At 33.6% G+C, this 12,604-nt stretch overlaps 1 protein-coding gene across 2 annotated transcripts in view; it reads right to left on the minus strand.

Annotated features, from left to right (window-relative positions):
* Positions 1-650: 650 nt before the first annotated feature.
* The window catches only part of G3BP2 (GTPase activating protein (SH3 domain) binding protein 2), a 19,933-nt gene continuing 7,979 nt past the window's right edge, over positions 651-12,604 (minus strand). Inside the window, exons 6-11 of one of the 2 annotated variants that reach the window (XM_014537804.1) lie at positions 11,714-11,894; positions 10,646-10,744; positions 6,439-6,541; positions 5,007-5,135; positions 4,044-4,162; positions 651-3,561 (exon numbers count right to left, since the gene is read on the minus strand). In XM_014537804.1, coding sequence (XP_014393290.1) covers positions 3,289-3,561; positions 4,044-4,162; positions 5,007-5,135; positions 6,439-6,541; positions 10,646-10,744; positions 11,714-11,894 — 904 coding nt within the window. In that variant the 3' untranslated portion in view covers positions 651-3,288. The remainder of the gene's footprint in view (positions 3,562-4,043; positions 4,163-5,006; positions 5,136-6,438; positions 6,542-10,645; positions 10,745-11,713; positions 11,895-12,604) is intronic. The other variant, XM_014537812.1, reaches the window with a different exon arrangement.

Here is a 12,604-nt window from a genome sequence, read left to right on the forward strand (position 1 = left end):
ATTTTAATATACATTTATAAAAATCTTGTCTGACTTCCTTGAGCGTATTTTAAATAATGGTTCTTTTGGTTTCTCTCCAGTACAAACTTGTGAAGTCTGATTAAGGAATCTTCATCGACTATATCAGGAATAATTCAATTATACCATGCCTTTTAATGAAGAAAAAGTCTCAAATTCCAAAATTATGTATGCTTTAGGACTCATAAATATGATTAAATGATTATTCCTCCTTTAATATTCTTTTAGAGTTTGACACATTTGTTTCAATTTCTGAATTGGGTCATGTCCATAACTTTAGATAGCCTCAATATTCCCATCCCTTTTCTCCTGTCCGAGATGTGAGGTAGCAATCCTTTGGAAAACCCAAGATTAAAAAAAAAAAAAAATTAGTAGTTTGATTTAGATCATTCTTCACCTTCCTTACTATTTATTATTCTAAAATCCTTTAACATGTAAATTGGCTGAACTGGGATAGATCTCTTAACAATTGTTAAGGAAAAATATAAAAATGCTTTACTTCTTATAGATCCATTCTCACAAATAGTAAGCAGTTGGTTTTAGAACAACTCATTTTTACTTAAGATGTGTGAAATGCAATTGGGAGAAAACATTTTGGAACACAAACCTATAGATTAAATTAGGGACATAGATAAACGCTGCAGACATCAGTAGTTTATTGTTTGTTTAGTCCAAACACATTCAAAATGGAAACCAAAAGAATACTTTCCACCTGAAACAATTAAACTAGATTCTACTAGCATATAATGCTTAACACATTACAGCAATAAAGATGGTAATCCATTGTCTTCTATACCTACTAAAGCCGAGATGGTAAAGCCAATTTGGTTGCAATAGTGTCACAAGGATAGAATATTACCATCCAAAAAAAAAAAAAAAAAATCAGCAAATAACAGTTATGGTAGATGAATATTTTTACTCTGGTTCACTGAAAAGGGGACAAAATGTTAAAAGTCCACAGTACTGCAGGTGAACAATCACCATGTAAACTTCTCCATGTGATGTTTTAATGATTTATTCATGGTATGTAAAGACTGAAGCTGAATGGCTCTTTGCTCTAATTTTCTATTACACTTAACATTTGCCATTACTTTTGGTGCCAGAACAGTTTTCATGAGTGGCAGGGCAATATCCTGGATTAGAAATTTCACATATATAAAATGGGAAGAAAGAAAAGAGTAAAGGAAAAATATGCTATAGAAAAACACTGACAATAAACCACTCATTTAAAAGTAGTTTGAATAAAGGCTTCAAAACTCAAAATTCATTTTCTGGTAAGAACTTCAAGTACTATACATCAGAAAGTGTAAAAAGTGTTTTAAGCAGAAAAAAGAAAAATCCTTAAGCCCCCCCAAAATGGCAACTATTAAGATATCTGTGTCCCCACAACGTATGCAATAGTGCAAGACTTTTCCTCAAACATGGAAGACCTCACTCAAAGGAAAAAAGGACAGATTTAATTTTACTTATATTACCCAGTACATGAAAAACAAAATATGTGCATCATTTGCTAATTTACTAAATAACAAAGTTTTCATAATTCAAAATCCGTTTGCTATTATGTCAAGTGCATTTCTGTTTTTACCAAGATAGAATGGAGAAGTCTTCCATGCTAACAAGCAGCTTTAAGTGGTCACACTTATTTACCCCACTCCTAGCTTGAAACATCAGAAACTGATATGTACCAAATGCTTCAAGCATAAAATTGATCATCCTTTGCCATACTTGCGGTTTACTGGAACTTGCTAAAGAGACAGACAATAATCCAGCAGCTACAAACTTTGCTCACAGAATTGTTTAGAGATTCATGTAAAAATAAAAGATGTCGTCCCAGACTTAAATTCAGAGCCACTTGGGTGCTGACATCAGTTCAAGAATTGTGCAAAATGAATGACAGTTCCCTGCCCCCCCAAATAGAAAATGCAAACACTTAAGAGCTGCTGTTCTTTTCTCTGAAAATTGCAGTATCCTCACTTCAGGTTTACTTGCCATTTATGGAATCTGACTGCTTTTAAAATGTCACTAAAAATGTACATCAAGTTGATTGACTTTTCCAAGCACCTCTCAAGTGATCTGCTTCATCATTCACATTCATGCTAAGAGAAAAGTCAACAAGAGACTTAAATAACTGACTTCCTCCTTCCCTCTCCCTCCCAAACACACAAGACTCCCTCCCACAGAGAACACAAAGTTGTTAACTAAAGAACAAGGTAAATAATATGCTAGTCAATTTTACTAATTTTAAAGATACTGCAATTTTTATACACTTCAATGATTTTTCAACATTTTGCAGCTGTTTGGCTTTGCAGCACAGCAATTCATACACTATACTGTACAAAATTACCAGCAAGACTGGAATGATGTATTAATAGAAGGCACCATCATGCTTATTACATTACCAGAGAACAAAAATACAGTAAAGACAATTTTCACTGTACACAGCTTAAAGAAAGGAAAAAGGGGAGGAGTGTGTTGAGCAGCCAGCCATCCCTGTACTGAAGAGGGGCAGGTAGAAAAATCTTAGATATGGAGCTACTAAATCTGGTCTAGTATTCAAGACCATAGCATTTGAAGTTCTGATTTTTGTTATTTAGTTCAAACTAAATGATTTTCTTCTGGAATATACTTGTAGTCTTGTTAAGGTTTATGTGTACACACGCTGGTCACAGCAAGCAGATAAAATGCCCTCATCATTTCACAAACTATTTTCTACTGGAAAAAAGGATGAAAGATTTTTCTCCCCTGTTGCCTCCTGTTGCAGATGTCAATGTTAATGAGTTCAGAGTACCCATTAGTGCATTTTGATGAGTGCATAAAAAGTTTCTGTTGGTTTGTATTTTGGGGGAGCCAAGAAAAAAGGCAAGATTCTCCAATTGCACTATTTGTGTTTCCAAGATTAATAGGCAGAAACAGTAACACTTAAAACAAAATGTGCAGCAGAGGATTTTTTTTTTACTCAAAGGACCTGAATTCAGTTGGGCATGTCCTCTTAAAAAAAAGTTCATTTTGTTGTAGATAGTTTAAGATATGGTCATTCCTCAGTCCTCAATTCTCCAAGTCTAGATTTATAAATTAACAATGTGAATCCTGTTGTGAAATTGGGGAAATAATGTCCACCTCAATTTAACTCATAACCAAAAGATGCTTTTCACATCAAAGAAATGATCAAAAAGGCTGTGTCACATTCCAAAGCCAAAAAAAAAAAAATTAACAAGAATGCAAACACGATGAATAATGTACCACTGTCAAGACTTTGCCAACAGTGGGGCTTCAGCGACGCTGTCCTGTGAAGCGGCCTTCCATCTGCCCGGTTCCTCTTCCAGAGCCAAGTTTCTGTGCCATGCCACCTCTTGGAGGAGGTCCTCTTCCATCCCGGTCACGCATCATTCCACCACTCACTATTCCACGTGGACCACCAGGACCTCGATCATTGCGCCTAATATCCCTGCGATCATCACCACCACCTCTGGTTTCTCGCTCTCTTGCAGCTCTTGTTTTTTTCTCTTCCACATTTAAACGCACTTCCCCTCGAAACATAATTGGCTTTAAAAGGGAACAAAAAGATTTACATGGACAGGTTAGATAGTAATAGTAAGTATTTCCTTTATATGTAAATAAGAAAATCCTAAGAAACAAATTTAAAATGACCCACACCTCAGACTTTAAAATTAACAATTCTCTATTCTTTGTATAAACCAGCAGGTCTCAACCTGTGGGTCGCGACCATCGGAAAACACATATAGCATTATCAGATATTTACATTACGATTCATAACAGTAGTAAAATTACAGTTATGAAGTAGCAACAAAAATAATTTTATGGTTGGGGTCACCACAACATGAGGAACTGTATTAAAGGGTCGCGGCATTAGGAAGGTTGAGAACCACTGGCATAAACCATTTCATAATGAACAATTTTTAGTTTTAACATTAAAAAAGATTCTCTATGGTTTAAAAATGCACCAGATTAATGTTATATACAACAGGAATAATAAAGTCTTGAATTATGCCCTTTAGGTCACTTACTTTTGCAATTAAGATTCTCTGAACTGGTTCAGAATCATCAAAAACCACAAAACCAAAATTTGGAAGCTTTCCGCCAACGCCCTTGGTATTGATGCGAAGTTCCACAACATTCCCAAAACCTGTGAAAACATACATTGCACCAAGGGTTAAATTTTTTTTTTTAATGGTAAGTTCACATTAATATCTTTATTTTTATTTTATTATTATTTGTAATCCTCACCCGAGGATATTTTTCCATTGATTTTTAGAGAGAGTGGAAGAGAGAGGGAAAGACAGAGAAAAATATTGATGTGAGAGAAACACATCAATTGGTTGCCTACTGTACATGCCCTGACCAGGGCCTGGGCCAGGGAGGAGCCTGCAACCAAGGTACATGCCCTTGACCAGAATCGAACCTGGGACTCTTCGGTCCATGGGCCAATGCTCAATCCACTGAGCCAAACTAACCAGGGCACCAAGGGTTAAATATTTTAACAGAATACTTTGTGGCCTCAATTGTTCAAGATGAATAACCTTAATCTCCTTGATCCATCTCAAAATAAAAGTTGCAAGTGGCTACATCCAACAACAATTAAGGTACATATTCACTCATATAGGTCATTCATCTAAGATGCCAACAACCAGCTGGACTATTTGTTTTGTAACCCTTCAGCATCTTTATTAGACATTTCAAAAGGAGAGTTATGTACATGATTTTAGAAAGACAATGCTATTTTCTATTTCTGATTTGTAATTTTATAATTCATCCCACCTCCAAATTTAACACTGATTCATCCTGCTCCTTCGTCTCACCTACAGAGAACCAGGCCAGTCAACACTAAGTACAATCACTGAGAAACATCTGATATAGCCATCTACTCTCTTCTGATAAGTGGTTGGTACCTGGAGATATTCTAATTACTATGGAAAAAGCTCTGTTTTTCTCCTGTTTAATTTTAAGATAAAACAAAATAAACCACTTACTCATGAAGAACTCTTTCAGTTCATTTTCATCAATATCATGTGGCAAGTTGCCAACAAAAAGTTGATGACTGTCTGGATAGCGAATTATTCTACGGTTGTCAGATTCATTCTGTTCTATATCTCCTCTGCCTGAGAAAAGAATAGAGCAGATATAAAGTTCACAACATCTTATAAAAATTAGTTCAAAGCAATGAATATAAAAATCACTTAATATCAATATTCCTGGTTTAGTTTAATAAGATAGTGAGTTCCTTGAACAGAGATGAAAGTGCCTATTATTAGTAGGTTAATAAGGAAATGTGATATTGAAGTGTAAAGTGAGGGTACTGACTAGATCGCACAAGTCCCTCCTAGATCTACTCATCTGATTGATTATATGAAAGGCAAATGTTAGTAGTTCAAGTTTCCCTCCTTAAACTCTTGCCATTACCCAGGAACCAAATAGATTTCATATAGTGAGATATATTTGTACTAAACATGTGTTTAGTATTTTGAAATACACAAATTACTTAATCTTTGGTAGTATGAAATTATAGCCAAATCATTAAATTTAATAGTAATACTTCATGTATATATTATGTATGTTAGGGTGTTCATATACATTTATACACATATATATAAATTGTATTTGATCCTCCCAGTAACACAAAAAACACAGGCATATAAGAAAGGCATTGCACAAGAAAAATTTGTATAACTGAATGGCATAAGATAATCTCATAATTTAAGGGGGTATCACCTAAGATCATAAACTCAATCAGTGGCAAAGCTAGGATAAACCCTAGCTTCCATGACTTCTGGTTTAATAACACATCACTTATATTTTACTTTTGTGGAAAAAATTACACATTCTAAATTTGATGTATACTATCTCCCACCTCCTCCCAAAAGCAATCTAAACATACTTATATTATTCAAATAGAGGTGCTACATGTATTAGCTAAAAATGGAAACAAGTCAAAAATCATGGCAACTTACTTAAAACCTAAGACAATCAAAATAAGAAGAATCAGGGTGTGCTTATTTGTTTATCTGTGAAGAGATAAGAGTGCTAAGTAAGAAAGTAGGTTATTGGCAGCTCGGTTTTGAATTCTTAGAACCAGTGACAATAACCAAATAATAGTTGGCTCAAAATTATTATTAATAACTATCTTCAAAATACATGTCTCTATGGCATGACAACTAATCCTCCCCTAGAAGTTAGTTGTTTTGCACCAGACTGAATTTTAGCAGGTTATTTAAACCTTTAAGCATTTTGGAAATGAAAGAAAAGAATTTGGGTATAAAACACTATCTGTATTGAAACAATATAGATCTTGTTTCTGTAAAAAAAAAACAACACACACACACAGAGTTTTCAAGTTCAGTATTTTCCAACTTTTCAAGTACTAAACACTAAATTCTAACAGTTACAGAGGTGGGACTGACTCACCTGGTCTTGGTCCTCGAGGAGGAAAACCAGGTCGTTCTCTAGGTCGTTGTTCACGCACACGAGGTGGCTGAGACTGAACTTCTGGTTTAGCTTCAACTCTCGGCTAAAACACAAGGGAAAAAAACACATTATAAAATGCAAGGAAAAACACACATTATAAAGAAAAGAAACACATTCCATAAAAAAAACCAACAAAAGCAACTACCAAAAGTCACTAACAGGCATAATGGTAATTTTAAGTTTAGAATGTTTTTAACATAGTGTCTAATTATACATGAAAAATAATTTTATAAAAATATTCTGTACCAATCTAGGACTGTAGGGTAGGCTTTGTTTTCCCACTCAAGGCCATATAACTCACAATAAGCTATTTTTTACAACCATATTTTAAAAGTTACATCCACACTGAGAAAGCATAAAAATCACAAAAATGCAAGATGAACCAGCCACTCCATGTAAACACACACACAAAAGAAAGAGCCATCTTTATTTCAGGAAGACAAGAATATCTGGCACATACTTTCTAATTATCTAGCTTGCTGCCCTTCAAATGTAAGTGCTCAGCAATATCCTCTAAACCTCACCCTATAAATAAACCTTGAAAATCAATATTCAAAATATACAACTTAGCTTATTCTAGCACCTAAAAATACTACTTTTAAGTCAAAATGCACGTAAGAAAACAAGATGGAAACATGTATATAGTATCCCAAATAGTCAAAGAAGTCTTTTAACTTTCTATTGCTCTTCCTTATGAGAAAGGTGTGCATTTATTTAAGGACTGACCCCGAGAATTTTCCTTAACTGTTTCTTGAGAGATAATTGGGGGAGGGAGGTAATGGGACATTTAAGATGCCTTCCTAAAGTTTCTGCTAACTGCTGAATTAAACACATACAATTCAACTATTTTAAAAATGAAAAAAATCCACATCTATTACATTTTCTTTTAATATAATGGCATGTTCAGTATTCCCAACTTCTTCAGATTATCTACTGCCCAAATATTTGTAGTACAAGGAACAGATAAAATATATGGACCTTCAAAGGATGCTGAAAACACTCAGCAGTATATGAAGAACATGTTGTCAAGTCGGGAAGCTAGTAATTTCAGTGCTGTCTTTATGGTTGATCATCTCTAAGGACCAGCAGTGGCTCAAACTCATCATTTATATATAACTGAAGTATTATAATTTGCAAGGACTTTTTTTTACAAGGATGTATTTTGACACAAAAAGTTATACTTCCTTCACCAATGACAATTTATTACTGTAAATGCCTTCACCCACTATAACCACTGTAATTCCTAACAGTTTTTAACAAATTTGCCTGACTCTTCCCAAATTCTATTTTCTTCCATGTAGGTTCTCATTTCCTCCAACAAGATTGTTTCCCATGTTCTAGAATTTTGCTAGTTAAAAAATTTTTTAACTCGATTTTTTCAGTTATTTATATGTATTTATTCCTACAAGGACCGTATCTTAATTTATTTCTACTCCACCCAAAGAACCAAAACAGTGCTGCTAGACACCGATGTTTAGTAACTATTAATTCACTTAAAATTAAATCACATTTAGTTAGTTCTCTAACCCAAACATGTAGAAGAATGTTCTATGCCTGACCCAAGTTACAGCCCTGAGACCATTACTATCTCTAGTTGGAATTGAACACTAGAAGATATTTTGACCCACAAAGTGATGCCTGGAAAAGGCAGTTACCTAGAAATTTCAACTTAAGGGGGCCTAAAGTGCAACTTAACTTGAATATTAGGTTGTAAAACAGAATTAAAGAATAGATGTACTCTAACAAAATTTTGATGATGCTAGTGTGTTTTACAAATTCATAAAAATAGCAAATGAACATTTTAATTTAAAAATATCAGAAAAAGCTAAGACTCATTCAATTCAAATGTTGTCAAAGAATTTGAGGCCACCTGACTGATTCAAATTGTTTTCAAAACAGAGTACCAAAATAAAACCACAAGTAGCAAAACAGAAAAGTTCTTCCATTATCCTAAGGGCTTCAAAGTAACAATTATTTAAATAATTTTCAACATCTTACAAATAAATTAATTTAGCAACCTTTTAGTATATATCTGATACCAATGCAAGAAAAATCAGATTAAAAATCTAACAAAATTCTTTTCAATAATTGATTAATATTTTAACTAAGCCAGCTGTGTAGTTATAATACTTTAGGTTTAAGTTTATGATTAAAACTACTTATTCTAACTAGATAAAATGGCTAATATGCCACATACTATTTTATTTGAGGGCCTTAAAATTATTTCCATGTAACAAGAAAGTGTGCTCACATGACAAATCCCACAAATGAAAGTAAAACGAAATGAGATAAAAATGAAACTATCAAATCAAGTCAACAGCAAATAAAAACCGCAACTAATAAACACATCCTTCAATTTAACATAAGCTATTTAGATAAAATAATCAATTTCCAGACAAGATCTTTTTAACCAAGAAATTAACGCCTACTAATAATGCCCTAGAACTACATTTAATTATTTTATTAATTACCTATGTTAAAACTGTTAAGGAAATAAATATTACACCAAAGTAACAAAATAAAATTGAAAGGTTTATTAAATCAAGGGGAAAATCATGAATTCATTCTAAATATAGCCTAAAGAGATCAGAAATTTATTTTAAAGTTTAAATTATAAATATTTTGTTTTAATAAGGGTATAGGTTGGGAAATACAATCTAGTCTCCTACAATTCAAAAACTAACTTCAAAAATTTTAAGATATTGTTTTTCCTAGGCAAGAGGCTAGGATATAATGAAATGCAATTTAGACATGCCTTAAATATAGTTATTACTCTTCTTATATGTAAATAGAGATACATTCCCCTCCAAAGGTCTAAAGAAATCTAAATAAGTTTGCATAAGTCACACATGGACTCTGGTGCTCATGGCATCCAACTGCATGAATTCAAAGTCCAGCCCTACTATTTATATACCTGTCTCAAGTACTACTCAATTTAATTAAGTGAGAAACAGGAATAATAATAGTAACCACCCTCACAAAGTGGTTATGAGGATTAGATGAGAATGAATATAAAATGTTTTGACAATGCCTGGTATAATGAGGATAAGCTATTTTAACTTTTAACTAGCAGTAATTAAAAAAAAAAAATGTAGCCAACTCTCTGAAATGACGTAGCAATCCAAAGGATTCCAAATGCAAATCTGATAAATCAAGCATTTCAAAGCATATCCAAAAGTCACTTATCAGGTCTTCAGATGGGTTGAAAAGTACAATCAATACTTGGTAAATTAATTTTCTTTAAGGGAGAATCCTGATTTGTGATCTGAGGTAACTAACTACTCAACACTTCCTGAATATCTACCTGAGGGGAAAAAAAGGTTATCATGAGGCCATTTATTGTACCTGATTATGTGCACCAACACCAGAAAGACTGACTCATATTACTAGCTTTTTGAAACCACAAAGATTCACTATTTAGAGCATATTAAGAGGTGTACACAAACAATTGTATGTTCACTAACAATTTTAAATGTAAATTTCCTAGTGGAATGAAGTTTAAGTCAAAATGTAGGTAAAAGAATTAGACATTCTTTTAAACTGTGCTTATAAATTTAATTTAAATTTAGTTAATTCTAAAGTACACCTATTTTCAATGTTTTGAAAGCTCTGAAATGTGTATGATGACCACAAACAAAAAGCAGAATTCTGGAATGATTGGTTAAGGTGAACACTACAGTCATAAGTTGGTACAGGCTTCGATTAAACGGTGTGAACCACTTACAGACGAAGAACTTAGGCAGTATAATTTTTAAAGTATTTTATTTTTTTAAAACAGTGATTCTTTATAATGCCATACTACTTTGTGCCTTTCCAAATTTCTTCCTTAAAATATGTTTTAAGTAAAATTTAAAACTTTTTAAAAAGGAATTATTTTGGTTATTTTATAGAAGCCTTTTAAATGACAATATAATTAATGTATGTAAAACCAACTTAATCTGCATTTCACACACCCAAACCCCAAATACCACCTATGCAGATGATGAATGGAGATTTGGCATTTAAAGTGGGTGCACTGACATTTAATACAGTTTTTTTGGTATATTTAATCCATAATTTCTGATTGACTCATTTTAAAAAGTATTAAAAAGATAAGCAATTGGCAATGTAACAAGGATACAATCCAATGTGTTCACAGATTGGTTACCTGTGAGACTGGTGCTTTAACATGGGGTGGAATTCCAGAGGAAGAAACAGTACCACTAGGAGGCAGGTTTTTACTGGTCACTGAAGCCCAGGAGAAAGCCTGCAGGAAATGCAACAAACCTAGACTACTAATCATGGAAAACCACCAACATTCCTATAGGGAAACTTCCAAATATATATTTTCTTTTCACTTCTAAACTACTGTTCTATATTGGAAGACTCCTAAAAGAAAGGCACACACACACATGCCAGTCTATGTGCCAGCTTTCATAATCTCATTATGCAAGATTATTTGATGTTTTTTTCTGAACTACTAAATAAATCCACAAGCAAGTTCCTATATGCCCTAAGTAGGTGAGCAAGTGGCACAAAACCACTAATACATGCTAGAAAAATAAGAGCCTAATAGAACCAATTTCTTTCCCCTTTTAGAGAAAAATGGGGTGTGTGATGGTGTTAAGAGGGGAAGGATAGGAAAGAAGAAAGTACTAGCTGGAAACTTTAACAAACATTCACAAATTGAACAAGGAATCTCCTCTCACTACCGAAATATACTTTAACCTTCTACTTTTACAGAAAGATAAAAGATGTATAGATAGGTTTAAATGATACATTATGGGTGTCACTCATCTTTCCAAGACAGTTTAATTAGTGTAGTAAGGAAACTGTTCCCATTAAGCCAGAAATAAGAGGTATCTCTTCTTTTAATAGGCCAACTTATTTAAGTTGGAAACTGTAAGACTCCTTGCATCTGGTGTGTAGAGGATTTATTAGTACAGAATGGAAGAGCAACTCTCAGTTTTATGCATGGACCCAAATAATTTCATGTAAGGTACTAAACATTGCAGAGACAAAGATTAATCTTCAACTTCACTCTGAGGGATATTTTTTGAGGGGAAAAAAACAATGAGATTTTCTCAGGATTACCAAAAAACCCAGTTTCTTTCATATGCACAAAAAAGTATAGTTTACTATATGAAACAAATTAACATAATAGAACAAAGGTCATGCTTCATTAATGGCATCAAATATAAAAGTGTGATGTTATAAAGAGTTCCTTTGATCTAACCTTCGGTGGTTCTTGTGGCAGAGACACAGGTTCAGCAGGAGGAGGAGAAGTAGACTTCTCCTCTAATTCTTCCAACTTCTTCTCTTCCACTGACAGCTTCAGCTCTTCAGTCTTTGTTTCAGATTCTGGCTCAGGTTCAGGTTCATGAGAGGATTCTTCCAAAGGCTCCTCTATGCCATTACTACAATAACATATTTTATTTCCTTTTCAGTATGAGTAAAATGATTAATTCAAATAAGATAAAATTCAGTATCTCTCTAATCTAATGGGCAAATGTCCAGTAAGAACTAGAAGGAGAAGGGAATAATACTCTCAAGCAACATTTCTCAACTTCACTGTTTTAAAACTGGATTACTAAAAATGTTTACTTTAGTATCAACTAGAAATAACCCCCTATTTATGACATTAAATGCTCATGCCCTAGCCAGTTTTGCTCAGTGGATAGAGGGTCAGCCTGCGGACTGAAGGGTCCCAGGTTCGATTCCGGTCAAGGGCATGTACCTCGGTTGCAGGCTACGGGGCAAGTGCAGGAGGCAACCAATCGATGTTTCTCTCACATTGATATTTCTGTCTTTTCCTCTCTCTCCCACTCTCTCTAAAAATCAATAGAAAAATTCCCTTAAGTGAGAATTAAAAAAAAAAATGATGTTGAAAAACAAACAGATAAAGAATAAAATAAGAGAACCAAGATGGCAGCATAGGTAAACACCGGAAATTGCTGCCTTGCACAACCACTTCAAAAATACAACTAAATGGACGGAACTAGAGAGCATTATGCTAAATGAAATAAGCCAGTCAATGAAAGAAAAATACCACATTATCTCATTCATTTATGGATAATTAAGACCATTATAAACTGATGAACAAAAAATAGATATAGAGGCAGAGCAA

Source organism: Myotis brandtii, unplaced genomic scaffold (assembly GCF_000412655.1).
Source record: "Myotis brandtii unplaced genomic scaffold, ASM41265v1 scaffold1038, whole genome shotgun sequence".
Taxonomy (NCBI): domain Eukaryota; kingdom Metazoa; phylum Chordata; class Mammalia; order Chiroptera; family Vespertilionidae; genus Myotis; species Myotis brandtii.